This window comes from Mollisia scopiformis (genome assembly GCF_001500285.1).
Source record: "Mollisia scopiformis unplaced genomic scaffold LY89scaffold_2, whole genome shotgun sequence".
NCBI lineage: Eukaryota > Fungi > Ascomycota > Leotiomycetes > Helotiales > Mollisiaceae > Mollisia > Mollisia scopiformis.
The window spans coordinates 867,268-881,416 of NW_017263582.1; the positions used below are offsets into that span (position 1 = coordinate 867,268).

Genomic DNA, 14,149 nt, shown 5'->3' on the forward strand with positions numbered 1-14,149 from the left:
GTTAATGACAGAAACTACAGCTATGTTTCATTCAACCTGTCCGCCGTAGTGTGACTCAGTATAGATATTTATGAAGTTTCATCATGCTCATCATAGGTATAAGAGTTCTTTTTGTCTTGTAATCTTGTTGAGTGTCAACAAGTTGCATAGCTTTTCGGCCACAATTTGGAAGCGACCTTGGGATGCTCTGCTTTGAGTCTCACGCAGACTCTCCTGTCCTTTCGCTCGCTTCGCTGTGCTGATGATTTTACATGTACTGCATAGCTTGCATTAGAGAATGAGACGACCATCACGGAAGTTATAACAGTCGTCACTGCAGGAACGGTCACGGTCTCAGCGTGCTGGTTCAAGTCTGTGAAGTCTGTATAGTTGGTGCGTCTCTGAAGAGCTGAAGTGAGGTTCTGAGGATATAAATATGGAAGGAACCAAGCTAGTGCACGTGACCACCCTAACAGAAGTCCTCTACTGAGCTACAAAGAAGAGAAGCTACTTGCTTCCTCCAACGGATTTGTCAAGGCAGAATGCATGCAAATACGAAGCAGCGAAACAACGAGGAAGAGGTCATTTACCAAATCCAACTTAACAACCTAAATCGCCAAAGTTTGTGCTACGCACCACGTATCCACTACCAAGAAAAAAAGCAGCATACCTCAACAATTGGCCCATACGTTGAAACTTATATTTCAAGCCAGGACAAACATGATCTGAGTGAGACAGAGCGTACGAGTAGTGATACCTGAGGCATTCAATTATGCACTGAGCAAGCGATCCAATGAGGCTGAACATCATGAGGACCGCCTCTAAATCAGGCCTAGCTTGACTTTACAGCCGACCACAATCCTCATTCATCAGCGGTCTTCATGATACAACGACAGCACGACGTTGACAGCCGACATAGTAGACTTGCATACAATTATGATAATGTTCCTGCATCCGGCTCGCAATATGAGAAACGGGGAATCTCATCCTCGAGATCACAACCTTGCGTATACGTAGAGTGTTCACTCAGCCTCTAGATTCTTGACAAGTACGCATCGAGAAAGACATTAAGGCGCTGTCATCCTGATTTTCTTAGGCCTCTAACAATGGATTGCTCCATCAATTTATCTGGAATTGGTCATCTACTCACGGCTCACCATTGGCTTTCACTAACCCGCGAACAGATATGAATGACCCCGAGACCGTGGCAGTATATACTCGGCTTGTTCGATTTCAGTCGGATATATTCTCGGAAGAAATAGCATTTGGCGATCCGGACAGTTCTCTACGGAGAATAATCCATGATTTGGCTCATCGCCTAGGCTTGGAATTTGAATTCTCCTTGCTCACTAGATGCGCAAGAGTTACGAGACCAATCCCTGCAAATCCCTATTATACTAGTAAAGACCAGGTCTTCACACCTTCTACTCTCAATGGATGCGATACTGCAGGCTATCCAGTCTGGTTCTATGCTGGAGCGCAGACTGGAGAGATTGACTTTGTTGCCGAAACCATTGTATCTGAAGCCAGGTCTCCAGCTACTTTCGCATATCCTGGTCTAGATTTGTCCTCTAGCAAAGTGGATAACACGAGCCTGTCAACAACTTCTACCTCAAACTATGCGAGCTACTATGGCTCTATTGATACGAGTCCAGCATTGGGCTTGTTGGCCGGCCCCACCAGTTCGGCTACCAGTACCGGAAAGATAGACCACCCAAGAGCGTTCAACAACTCATCCGTCAAAAGATCGAACTCAGCTGCATCTACATGCTCCAAGAATCAGGAGACAGTCTTTGACGCACGCGCGGGGCAATCCGTCTCATCTAGGTCTTCGCCATCTGTGCGGAGAGGTACAATGGACTCGACGTCTCGAGAGTCAATGAAAGCAGTGAAAGCTGTTGGAGCATGCTGGAGATGCAAGTACCTGAGAAAGACTGTGAGTTTGTCGATTTCATTTTGGCTGATGTACTAATTGAAGCAGTGCGAAACCTCCGACCCGTGCGAGGCCTGTCCGAAGCCATCCCAGAAGTCCACGAACACGAATTGGGGGCTCGTTGGATGCAGACGTGGCCCATTTGCAGATCATCTGCCAGTGATACGTCTTTGCACGGGAACAGGCGCTAAGACTACGATAGATCAAGATGTGCGGAGTCAAGGAGAATCAATGCGTGAAGGACAGAACTCGCCAGCCGTCAACAGCGATAACTCATTCTGGAAGGCCCAGACCAAAGAGCGGAATGATGACATTGAATCGATAAAGGCAGCTGATGATCCCGAGAAAAAGTTCTTCGAATTGATATTCGGACATGCTGAGAGCATCAAATGCTGGAAGCCACTGCACAGACTCCAATAGAAACGGACTTGCGATTCTTGCCAACCTTTCTTGGCGAAATCAATTAGAAACCTGGACGAATGTATTATTGCTATACTCTGGGAAGCAAGCCGCTGTAATTTATCTCAAGACGTACTGACTGCTGGTAAAACTTCAATCTTGTCCAATTTATGGGATGCAGCAGCATTTTTTCGCTCGGCTTCATCGTATCAATCCGAATACAAGAGCGTGGGTTTCGCCCTGCAGCCTCCAGTTTGAATAAGAGATCATCACTGACTGCGTCGAAGAATAATTTGATCACGCTCGCGCTTGACTGTCTGCGAAACTGCCTTGAGCTTTTGCGCTTAACCAACTCAGTGTGTAATCACAAGTTCGTCCATCAAGATTGCGATAAGTCGGCATGTAAGATTGATTGCGTACTGAGTGCAGAAAAGTGCATCAAGCTATTCGTTGACGAATTATCATGTGTGTTCTTCAAGAAAGACAATATCCGGTCCAAAGAAGGATGGTGGCTTTCAGCCTTTTACAGCCTCTGTATTCAAGGTTTTGTAAGACGGGCGTTGATTCAATTGAATCCAGAGTCTTGTACGGACGATGAAACTAATCAGTACTTATACCTCGCGATCCGATTATTTGGTGCCAGTTCCGGGACATACGACCCTTTGACTCGAGACTATGCTACTTGTAGCGAAGGAAGTGACAACTCTATGGCGGGAAATTTTAAAGCCGCTCAGCTCTCCTTACACCAATACAAATGGACATCAAGCGAGATTACTGGCTCGGTCAATTATCTCAAAAGGCTGTTTGAAGACAAAGGAGACTGTCTCAAGCCTAGAAGGATGACTGTCCAGACTTTAGGTTGGACGGCGGATACCCAGCTATTGAAACTGTACAAATTTAACGTCCCGGTGGGGCAGGAGCCATATTTCGACTTGCGTCCACAATGGCCCGTGAGCCCAGAAACTCCTCAGCGAGTCTACTTAGATCCTCCACCGTATGATGTTTTTCAAGTTCTGGTTTAACACACGCTAATACATGTCCCAGCATAAACCAAACAAGAAATTATTCTTGTCGATATCCAGGTTGCACAGGAAAGGTTCGTGTTTTTGGGCGGCCAGCAAATCTCATCAGACATTACAAAAATGTGCATCTGGATCCTGATATAAAGGATTTCTTCGCATGCGATCATCGTAACTGTGGACGGTCATTTAACCCTTTCTCACGGAAAGATCATCTCAGAGATCATTTTCGAGATTACCACAAGGAGCCAATCGGAAACGCCAAAGGGGAGAAGTCCATGAGAAATACCCCAAAGTGGCTAGAGGTACAGAGTTGGCTCAATGATAGAGTGTATAAAGCCAACTGGTGGAGATGTGGGAAATGTTTGTGTAGGATTATGATATCAGATCGGGCTACGAGTGCAACGCTTGCAAGACTTCTTGTGAATCCGAGGTGGTCCAACTAATCGTATCTCTCCGTCAAGAGCACGAAGAACGCAGCCATGCCGAAAATCCATCGCAGGAAATCCCACCCCCGAGTTCAGCGTATTCTTGCTCAATGTGCAGCGACACTGGATGGTTCTGGGTTGAGCTTAACAATGGCTGGGATCCTTGCACAAGTTGCCAGCCAAGTTCGTGGTCGGCCCAGTTTGAGACGAATGAGTCGTATTGAGATATGCCCCCCTACTCATGAAGCAGCGGCTACTTGGGAAAAAAATCGCAATTCACGACTTCATGCACAGGAAGATTTGAAATCCTATGGGACGCAGCATATCTTGACATTCGAAGCTAATATTCTCAATCAGTGTCAACTAGTCGGAGCCATTCTCTCCAGGCTTGAACGTCATCACAATATGCCCGTCAAAGGATGATTCAGCCACACGTTGCACAACATTAGCGCCAGAATCCACGAAACCGGGAGTTGTGACCCACTCGCACAACGTCGACTTGTGACGAGGCTGAATTTCCAGGCACATGAAAACCATCTTTTTCTCCAAATCTATTCTACTGATGGATCGCTGCCAAAATTATGGTGATGGATATCTGGATTGAGAATAGAGAATAGACAAGAAACGTTCAGGATGATGCCTAGGAGACACTGCCGTCGAAACAATTCATTTGTATTGGTAGCCTGAGCGAGGTAAGAGGCATCCAAGGATTCGGTTCTCACAACACATCGTCTGGGAGGCGACTCGACTCAAATTATCCACCATTTTAGCCTACCGACAACATAAACAGCCTGCGTAACAGAAGCCATCGAGCACTTGTCTGTCCTCATCGAACATCAATCGCGAAGTAAGCACTGCATTCCCATCTAAAAGAAAATTCTCGTGGCGCATGAAGCAATCAAGCTCCTCACCTATCCAACCCCTTTTCTACTCACTCGGCTAATCTCCCGGATGCATATGACATCAAATGAAGCTCGATGAAATGATCGTAAGGAGATGGAGCTCTCCGTCTCGGATCTTGGTTATTGCTGGGTGTCTTTGCCTGCTTTATTGTGTCCTGTTTGTTAGTTGGTCGAGGGAGGCTTGGAAGGAGGTTGGGGTTGATCACGTGGCTCAAGAAGATCAGGAAAAGGATGAGGCCAGATGGAGGAGGGATGTGGGGAATCAGACGTTGGGTGTGAGTGTCCTTCTCTTCTATTGCTTTTGCGATCTTTGATCCGAGTAGCTAGGAAGTCTTTTAGCGTGGTAGTCTTTCTGTGCATCATGTTCAAGTCTGGGATTTTGGGACTTGACCTTTTCAAGTGGTGGTATTCTCAAAATTCTATTTACTCGAAAGCCAATACCTATGTTGCTTTTTTCCATCCCCTGGTATCATCAGTAACACAAAAGCTGATTTCACACAGTTTCAAAAACTCTTCGTCATAAACATGCCCTCTCGAACAGACAGACGAGACGCAACAACGCTTGCGTTCGCCACCAGTAACATTGCAATATATTTCATCGAAGGTGTAAAAGGAGACAGTATCCCAGAAGAAGCTTTGCCTCCAGGAGACAGTGCTGAGAGTATCAAGCTGTCGAAAGGGATAAAAGGGAGTTGGAGAAGCCATATGAATGCTTTGCAGCAGTGAGTTGCTTCTTGCATTCTTTTCAATGCTTAATCTTCTAGAGGAAAAGGAGCTGAGTATGACAGAATCGTTTATCAAAATCTTACCACGGCCATGATATTTGAAGACGACGTAGACTGGGACATCCGCCTCAGAGCCCAACTAAACACCTTCGCCATCGCATCCCGCTTCCTCTCCAACCCAAGTTTCTCAAACGACCTCCCCCGCTACTCCATCCAAACATACCCAAACCCCGAAACCGAAGAATCAATCCACAACGACTCATCCCCCTACCCCATTTCACCTACCCTCTACTCGCTCCCCATCTCGTCGCTGCCCCTATCCTCACTCCCTCCATCCTCCTCCTCATCAACGCCATACGGCGACCCCTCAACCTGGGACGTCCTCTGGCTCGGACATTGCGGCGTCGGCTTCCCCCGCCCTTCATCCACAGATACCTCACCAAGCACAGCAAACATCCTTCTCACACACTCTCCTGACCCAACAGTCCCCTCCCCAAACCACCTGCGCGCCCACCCCTTCGGCCCCTTAGACGCGCTCTCCGCGTCCCACGACCCACACACGCGAGTTTATCAGTACGTCAATCTCTCTTATATATAGTACTTATCCTGGAAACCATCCGAGAGCTGCAGCTCATTAAAGAAGAAGTTCTCCACTTCCTAAGATCCCAGATCTCCATCAAAACCATATACTGACTATCCTATCTACAGCCGCGGCAGCGGCGGCGCGCTCTGCACCGTAGCCTACGCCGTCTCGCAACGCGGCGCAAGGCGTCTCCTCGCCGAATTCGGCGTCAAGCGCTGGGGTCGAATATGGGATGTCGAGCTCGGATCGTGGTGTGCTTCTCAAGGGCTGTGTATCACTGTTCAGCCGCCGATATTCGCGCATCACCACCCGGCGGGAGGAGAGAGTAATATTGGAGGGTTGGGAGGCGGGTATGCGAGGGCGGTGGAGACGAAATATGTGCGGTGGAGTGTGAGGATGAATCTTGAGAGGTTGGTTTGGGGGAAAGGGGAGGGGGAGTTGGTTGATCAGTGGCCTGATGAGGCGGAGTGATGGTTTGATTGAGAGGAGGGTTTGAGGGCTGTGTGATTTGAAAGAGAAAGCAGCGACGGAGGAGCGAGCAAAAAAAAAAAAAAAACAAGGAAGAAAAAAAATATTTGGGCCTCTCAAGCCAAGCCAGCTCATTCATTCACTCATTTCATCTCAGGGGAGGAAGGAAAGGGAATTTGGTACTTACAAACTGCTCCGATTATCTTCTCGGTGAGCCTATGCATTGTGGAATTATACAAACGAGTGTGAGCCTTTCTTGGAATTTTACAAACGTAATGTTTGTGAGCCTATGTTGGGGTTTACAGACGAATGTGAGCCTATTAATACGGGAATTTTACCGTGAACCAAGACCATTGGCGCAGCACCCCGAGCCTCGGAGCTCGAACTCTCCGAGCTCGGAATACCCGAGTCCACACGTAGCAGCCGCCCCCTTAACCTGGGGCCCCCTAACCTGATGGTGTTGAACGGGCAGGAAGAGGGAAAGTCCTGGCGTTTCAGAGGCCTGTGATTTTCTTTGTCAGCGAGGTAAACTCAACAGCCTTTGATATTAGAACGAGATTCATAAGTGAATGAATGACCTTTTTTTTGGCTGAGAGGCTACCGTTAGAGCCAAAGTGCCTTTCGGCAAATTATATCGTAGTTGGGAAGAAACTACTTGTTTAAAATTATATAGACGAGAGGTTAAGCTAAGCTATGTTGGGACAGGAAAAAAATACGTCAGTAGATAAGGCTGTAAAGGCAAACCAGAGCTACATCGCAAGGCTGGATAGGAATGTGAGAACCTGGGGATACAGAATAAAGATATAGCCTCATGCAGATGTCAAATTTAACAAGCTTGGGTTACGTAGTACTTACAAGATTTTTCGATCCAACCATTTCCTGTTTGTAGACAATACTGGAGCTTTTTGATCTTGTCAAGTGCTCTTAGCTTTTTCCTTGAGGCACAATAAAGCTCCGAGTAGTCTATGAGAGACAGAAACATTTTTGAGGTGTGAAGCAGACTCGAATGGCGAAGAAGAAACAGAACCCGCAATCAAACCTAGAATCGGCAGGGCAAGAACATATCTTCATAGAGTAATCACTACTGGTGGGACAAGACAGGAAAAAATACCGCAAAAGAGGTTTCAACATCAAAAGTACGCTCAGCCAAAAAAGCACAGTCCCAGATTCGCAAGTGAGGACACTTACACTCAAAAAGACACCAGGCTCTCGAAGCAGCAACCTGAGAGAAAAGAAATACCATTACTATGTTGAAGAGTAATCTACGCCCGATAAAGCAATGATGTAAAGCAAATACTCGCCCACCCAGGAACGCCTGCCTCTATGCGAATAACCACACCAACCCCTATCCCTCCTCATCTTCATCATCCCCTTGCCCCTGAATCGGATGATGCTGATAATGATGATGCTGCTGCAAATGTCCCATAACAATCTGCGCCAACACATCATGCAACTGGCTTGCCGTCTGCCCACCCAACTGCAGCTCCGTAACCAGATCGCTCTCCGCCACCGTGCCGAGCTCGTACACATGCTCTTGCCCTTCTTCTCCTCCTTCTGCTTCTTCGTCTTCCTCGTCTTCATCGTCGTCGTATTGTACGTTGGCGGTGGTTTGGTGGTACATGGCGTGTGGATGGTCTGCGTCGTCGTCGGAGGGCTCTCGGAAGCCATCGCTGACTTTCCAGAAGGCTGTTGGGCCGGCGGGGCCGTGGATGTCGTGATCTCTGGTGGGGGTGTTAGTGCTGTTCGAAAGAAGGGAGGGGAGATTTACTTGTCGAACCAATGACCGAGGACGCCTCGACCAGATCGTATACCACCGACCTGGATACCTTCACTTGCCCATCTCTCCTCACTATTCATTTAAGTTAGTTCCAAAACCCATAGCAGAATCAAAGTCACTTACCCAGCAAAAACGGAAATAGTTTGCCACCTAACCTCACCTTCCTTGGTCAGACGGACTGTCCCCCTGATCGACGAGTTCGCATTCGGATCCCAGGATGTGTTCATACTAGATGTTGAGATGCCCTCGAAATGATATATCGGCAATGCCTGGCCGTCTTCTGGTCCTGGCGGTTCGGATTTCGTGGCGCGAATCTCCATCGTGATGAGACGGATGGCTTCTGTGGTGTTGAGCGCTGGTCGGGCTTGGTCTGGTTCGGGTTGACCGGTGGTGAAGTTGTATGCGAAGAGGTCGTGGAAATCTAGGCGTGTTAGTTTTGCAATTGAGTTCATTTACGATGTGAGAGATTACCTAAGAAGCAAACAACCTAGATATCATAGTTAGCGCCAATTCTCTCTCTTTTCTCCAAGAAGGGACATCACTCACCCTAGTCCACGTCCCCGTAATATTATACGGATCCTCAAACCCCTTGGGCAACGGCCTTCTCACCTCCTCCGCCATCCCCTCCCACCCCGTAAACACCCTCTCTTCCTTCTTATCCTTGTTGAACCTGCCATCATCCACATACGAATTGGGCGCTATGCCACCAAACGGCACACTCCAAACCTTAGGAAACATCCCATGCGTCTGGCGACAAAAAGCATGCATATTATGCCCCAACACCAGCATCACCGCTTCCATCTTCTCCCAATCGACGCTCGCTTGGCCATCTGATAGATATGGCCCCCATTTCGTCTCCTCCGTGTAATTGCGCAAATCATACACAACGGATACGGCGTAAGGGTACGTGGTATGCCATTTCCTTGTTCGCGGAAGGAAGAGGGGGACGCCGTAAAAGACGTGCAGTTTTGCAGACGCCTGGCGCTCTTCGAGAGTCAGGTTCGGCAGGGTATTCTCGATGTGACGAGCGCGGAAGAAGGTGCTGGATTGGCAGAGGAAGGCTTCGATATTGTCTCTTTGTTTTCGGGGGTATCCTCTGTTGTCATCGAACCAGTTTTTCATGCGTTGTATGGTTTGCGATTCCTTTGGAGTAGAGATGTAGCAGGCTTCTGTGAGGTATTTGGATATTTGCACGATGTCGTTTCGCTGCAATGGTTAGCTAACACCGCGACATTCTCAGTTTCTGGGGCATACCTTGTCCTCGACTTTCTTGTCGCTTTGGAGGATCCTTCGGGCGATGCAGAACTTGATGAGTTCCTCCTTGTAGTCAAATCCAGCTGGCTTGAAAGCATTTACTGGACCATCCTGAACGTTATCAGTACAGAACTCCGGCGCATTGTGCGACAAGGTATTACGAACCAGCAGATAGCAGTAGACCTCCTTAAACAGCACCTTATCTGTCATAAATTTCTTCAATTGCTTGCTGACCCTAAAGATCCGTCCCAGGTCGCGCGGATCGAGATATTTGAAGATATTATGCAATATCTCGTTCGGGAGACCATTCAGTGTATTCGCCATTTCGCCTGCATCCGATGATGTAAATTACGAAAAATGGACGCTGGAGGTTTGTAAGAGGGATTGTTACTCGGTGCTAGATAGTGAGGTATATTCGTGATAGTGTTGTGCGTCGCCAGATAGTACAAATCACTCTATCGTCAATGATGGTGAGATGTCTGGAAATGATGCAGCGTCAGCGCTGTCGGATTTCAGAGGAGATAGCGGGGTACCACGTGACACACTTTCTCAACTCCGACAGCCAGCCACATCGGGAATAGTTAGTCCTTGTTCCTTTTACGTACAATCTTCAGTTCTGTTGAATATCCAATTCAATTCCTAAAGGCCGCTTTAACAAGATATCAAGATGTGTCTAAGTATCGGTGAGGCCCGACGGAGGAGATGCTCATTCCTTTTGCCGCTGAAGAAGAGCGGGAGAAGATGGGTCGAGAGACGTTCCTTTTGTCAAACCTTAAAATTCAATCCCAAGTAAGATTATGTCCGTACAGGCGCAGAGGACCAGTAGATACATTGGAAAGGCGAGTCCATGTTTAGCTGAGATGAAATGTCTAGCTATTTGCTGCGAGGTGATGTAAAGTATGTCTCAGGCCAGTCTGTCGGAGAGACAGTGGCTTTGAGCTTGTTAAGAAACAATGTCTTTCTTTTTTCGTGAGACATATAGCCTCGTAGTTGCGACCTTCAAGTCTGGAACAAGATGCGAGCATCAGGCCACCAAGTTTGAATCATACGAGGGAGACTCCAATATTTTAGCAAATACTAGCTTCGATTACTACTGTATGCACTTTGCTATCGAACAAGCTATTCTCACAAGAGCCGCCCAAGTAAGTAGTGTAGTGTACCGCCCAATCAAACGCAAGCCACCACAGACGCGAGACGCATAAAGCCAACCAACCCTGTTACCAAAATAGACAGCAAAACTCCCCCAAACACCAGTTTGTGTGCCGTGAGGCATGACCTATCTAGTTCTTTTTACTCCCTGCCCAGCTTTGCCATCCGTCCCATGTACCCTGCCAGTGCCGTTGCCAATGCCCCACAGAATAAACTTAAACGACCACTAAATCAACAAACGACATTGAAAAGAAAGCAAAAGCAGACCAGCCAGCTGATCCGCCTGATCGAGCCATGCAAAAGACGTCGATTGTAGAATCGGCAGCGACAACCCCTAGATCAACTCCAACACCAAGCGCAAACATGAGGAATTCGAGTTCGACCGCACAGTTGAGACAGCAAGTATTTCGGTAACCAAGTTGATTTAGGTTGTATCCTCCAGGTCCAGGCTAGCCTTAGACGAAGCTTTTCTGATCCTGTTGGAGTACATAGACGTTGCTTCAAAGTCTCCAATAACTGCAGGGGCCGTTTTCGGATCCGTAGAAGCTACTTGCGAAAGCATTTTCAATCGTTCCAAAGTATCACTCTTCAATTTCTGCAAAATTCGCTCTCGAACACCACGATCGTTATCACCAACACGCGCAGTGCTCAAATTTTCTGCCGAGAGATAATTTGAGGATGCAGCTTCTCCCAATACCCGGTCTCGACCATCTAATGCAGAAGTCGAGATGGAGTCGGAAGAAAGGTCTTCCCGAAAGGGTATTATTGACCCTTCCGGTCCAACCGGCCAAGCATATTCCGGTCGATTTCGGTATTGGGTCTGCTCTCCATGATATTCCCTAAGCTCATAGGATCTTGTCTACCCTCGCCGGGACTTGAACGCGGAGGAGGAGTGCGTGACATAGATGGTAGGCCTGATTGTTGCGGGGGTTGAAGATTCGAATGCGAGGAAGTGGAGGATCCAGGAGAGTAATTTGCGGCGGATGAGGCACCTGTCGGCGTAACTGGCGGGAGTCGAAGATCATCTTCAACGGCTTGGCGTCGGCTTGCACTGTCTGCTCGTGCATAACTGGGTTGACCTGGGATAGGAGGAGGAAGGATGCCAGTATGCGGATCTGGCTGAGGACGCTTGCGCGATTGGTCGTGTTGTGGAGGTTGTGAGCCACGATCGTCCGAGTAAGAACTGTAAGATCCAGTGGGAGATGGTGCGGGGTAGTCGTAAGGAGAGCCTTGTTGTGGAGGAGGAATAGGTCCTAGAGGTTGTCCATGTGCACCAAACAACTGCGTTCCTTGTGGATATACCATTGGTCGCGGTCGACCATCTGGCCCAACACCCATATTTCTCATGCCAGGATAGACTGCGTGAGCTGGGACGAAAGCTTGAGCTTGAGAGGATACAGGTGTGAAGATACACTCTTGTTGGAATCGCTGGCAGTTTGAACAGCGACCTTCTGGATTTTGGTCGAACCCAGAACAGCGAATCTAGTCTAGTTAGCTACATTCGTCAAAACATCACATTGTGAAGATCGGAACGTTTCAAAGTGAACCGCCACTGGGCGTTCGACACGGGGTTTGCGCTTTTCTAGCTTTCTGTCTTACCTTGCGTCTTCGGCAATATCTGCATGCAATTGCGGTACGTTGTCGCGGAGCGGATTGACTGAATGCCATCTGCTGTCCACCACCTCTGCCATAGTCTTGATAGCCACGATCGTCTCTGTATGGACCAGGCGCAGGTCGGTACGGATCTTGCTGGTAGGCGCGTGGATCCGGTGGGTAGCCATTTGACGACTGACTGTACTCGTATGGGGATATTGAGGGAAGGGTGACTCCGCTGGAAGGTCCACGGTGATGATAGGCCCTCGCGCGATCGTCTTCTTCGCCTGGAGGAGGAGGATATTGTGACTCTTGCTCGCGAGGCGGGGGGTAACCACCGCTCTGATCCTGGTACGACATCTCTGAATGATAGATCGCCACGGTGACGACGGTTTCTCGACGATTGGGATACTTGAATGTCCACCGACTCTCCGTAAATTAGAAGGGGATGAGGTCGATGTACGTCGGATCGACTCGGATGCTGTATTAACAATGTGATGTATGTAAAAGAGAATGGTCTACTAAGATGTCGCCTGGACTTTCCAAGTCTTAAACGTTTTGCCTGCCTGCCTCGAGTCTAGAAGGAACGACCCGACCGTAGGTTGGTGTACCTCGTCAGTTGCCCTCGACCGTCCGAAGTCGCAGCCAGACAATAAGGAGAAGAAGACAAGCAGCAGATTTCGAAGACCTGCTCAAAACCAGACAAAATGAAAATCCAGAATGGAAGGTAGATTGAAGTGGGAATGAGGTAGGTAAGATGAGGGAGATTCTTCTCGGGCTGGTAATCGAGAGATGTCAGACTGGTGTGCGCAGACTCACACGGTAGTCAGTCTTTTGAGTGGGGTGGGGTGCGGTGTGCGGCCTGATGAAAGTAGTTACTAGCACCACCGGAAGAAGACCGACGCTGGTGGGCGGTCCGTCAAGTCGAATTTGGCGTCGAGACGGCGTGTTTGATTTCCCAATTCAGTCCGATAGCGCCAATTCCGCACTCCGGTCGAGCAATCAAGTCTTCACGATGGACCGTGTCGTACCTTCCCTTCCCGTGGCCGCAGTTAAGGTTGCAGACTGATGTGCAGCAACGGGCTGATGCAAGATCGTAAGATCCCTTTTGCTACGCTGCAGCTATTTTCCTGCACGCAATTGGGAAGTGCAAGTGCACACAATTGCCTCGAAGCTCTTGCAGCTTATAAAAAGTTGGAGATCTCGGGGATGAAGCCGAGGGGTGCTTTTCAGACCTGAACGCACAAAAGTTAGTTAGACTTTTGTGCCCTGCCAATAGGAGGTCTGACCACCACACACCTGCACTTAGGGAGAAAGGGCGCAAATTCTTGCACACGTACCGTTGGTGGTGCAAATGCTCAGCTGGTCGGGCCACAATTTGCCCCTCTTTGGTACCGTCTTTGAAGGGATTTTCTTAGCGGGGTAGTTGGCACAGCTCAATGACGAATCGCAGGCTCAAAACCACCTCTACGATCCCAAATTCTTGTAGTTCTCGAGGGGAGACGGTTTAGTGGGGCAAGATAGCTACGTGAAATCCTCTGGGGGCAAGTGTGCACAGTCACAGTGTCCAATTACTTCCACCTGTCCAAATTTCGTGGAGATCCACACCGAAACTTCTGCCTGCGTGTATATGAATCTTCTCCTGTTCGATGGCCGGTCGTCCTTCTGAGTGTGCGGTGCGGATCGTGGGCTGCTGACAAGGACCGTCTTTAGACTGCTGGTCGGCGGATCTCGAACCAAGAAGAACCACCAATACGAGCACTTGAACTGGTGCTTATGACTCCTTGACACACAACAATGGGACTGGTGGTCCAAAAAAGGGGTTTGCTGGCGCGCGGATTGGAGACTGGCTGTCAGCGGCGGATTTGTTGCCTTGAAGATCTGGGGAGCGGTCCCAAACGTTGGGATGGACGGCCTCTGTTCTGCGACCCAGTGAGGCG

At 48.7% G+C, this 14,149-nt stretch overlaps 5 protein-coding genes across 5 annotated transcripts; 3 read left to right on the forward strand and 2 right to left on the reverse strand.

Annotated features, from left to right (window-relative positions):
• Positions 1–850: 850 nt before the first annotated feature.
• On the forward strand, positions 851–2,705 carry LY89DRAFT_177118 (uncharacterized protein). Its single transcript, XM_018205583.1, has 5 exons — positions 851–1,027; positions 1,076–1,116; positions 1,164–1,915; positions 1,961–2,539; positions 2,599–2,705. Exons 2-4 carry the CDS (start codon positions 1,086–1,088, stop codon positions 2,330–2,332), a joined length of 1,155 nt encoding a protein of 384 aa, XP_018077605.1. The 5' UTR covers positions 851–1,027; positions 1,076–1,085; the 3' UTR covers positions 2,333–2,539; positions 2,599–2,705.
• On the forward strand, positions 2,269–4,251 carry LY89DRAFT_177184 (uncharacterized protein). Its single transcript, XM_018205584.1, has 2 exons — positions 2,269–3,305; positions 3,356–4,251. Exons 1-2 carry the CDS (start codon positions 2,482–2,484, stop codon positions 3,774–3,776), a joined length of 1,245 nt encoding a protein of 414 aa, XP_018077606.1. The 5' UTR covers positions 2,269–2,481; the 3' UTR covers positions 3,777–4,251.
• Positions 4,252–4,740: 489 nt separating this feature from the next.
• Positions 4,741–6,439, forward strand: LY89DRAFT_573931 (uncharacterized protein; the record flags this gene model as incomplete). Its single annotated transcript, XM_018208710.1, has 4 exons — positions 4,741–4,935; positions 5,162–5,382; positions 5,449–5,958; positions 6,094–6,439. 4 exons carry the CDS (start codon positions 4,741–4,743, stop codon positions 6,437–6,439), a joined length of 1,272 nt encoding a protein of 423 aa, XP_018077607.1.
• A 1,342-nt stretch (positions 6,440–7,781) lies between these two features.
• Positions 7,782–9,791, reverse strand: LY89DRAFT_728021 (uncharacterized protein; the record flags this gene model as incomplete). The annotated part of the gene is made up of 7 exons (XM_018219223.1): positions 7,782–8,157; positions 8,205–8,285; positions 8,337–8,634; positions 8,685–8,700; positions 8,760–9,419; positions 9,468–9,578; positions 9,633–9,791. The coding sequence occupies 7 exons, from the start codon at positions 9,789–9,791 to the stop codon at positions 7,782–7,784; spliced, it is 1,701 nt and encodes a 566-aa protein (XP_018077608.1).
• A 1,268-nt stretch (positions 9,792–11,059) lies between these two features.
• On the reverse strand, positions 11,060–12,923 carry LY89DRAFT_177259 (uncharacterized protein). Its single transcript, XM_018205585.1, has 2 exons — positions 12,216–12,923; positions 11,060–12,098 (listed from the first exon to the last, which is right to left on the reverse strand). The coding sequence occupies exons 1-2, from the start codon at positions 12,567–12,569 to the stop codon at positions 11,379–11,381; spliced, it is 1,074 nt and encodes a 357-aa protein (XP_018077609.1). The 5' UTR covers positions 12,570–12,923; the 3' UTR covers positions 11,060–11,378.
• Between the last annotated feature and the right edge of the window lie 1,226 nt (positions 12,924–14,149).

What these genes read in the sequence shown, in the direction of transcription:
- LY89DRAFT_177259 (XM_018205585.1), bottom strand. Translation starts at nt 12,569, where the DNA reads ATGTCGTACCAGGATCAGAGCGGTGGTTACCCCCCGCCTCGCGAGCAA. An exon ending in GATATTGCCGAAGACGCAAG is followed by an intron (nt 12,099 to 12,215) that starts GTAAGACAGAAA and finishes TAACTAGACTAG; the next exon opens with ATTCGCTGTTCTGGGTTCGA.
- LY89DRAFT_177118 (XM_018205583.1), top strand. Translation starts at nt 1,086, where the DNA reads ATGGATTGCTCCATCAATTTATCTGGAATTG. An exon ending in CATCAATTTATCTGGAATTG is followed by an intron (nt 1,117 to 1,163) that starts GTCATCTACTCA and finishes ACCCGCGAACAG; the next exon opens with ATATGAATGACCCCGAGACC. An exon ending in GCAAGTACCTGAGAAAGACT is followed by an intron (nt 1,916 to 1,960) that starts GTGAGTTTGTCG and finishes TAATTGAAGCAG; the next exon opens with TGCGAAACCTCCGACCCGTG.
- LY89DRAFT_177184 (XM_018205584.1), top strand. Translation starts at nt 2,482, where the DNA reads ATGGGATGCAGCAGCATTTTTTCGCTCGGCTTCATCGTATCAATCCGA. An exon ending in GTCTACTTAGATCCTCCACC is followed by an intron (nt 3,306 to 3,355) that starts GTATGATGTTTT and finishes TACATGTCCCAG; the next exon opens with CATAAACCAAACAAGAAATT.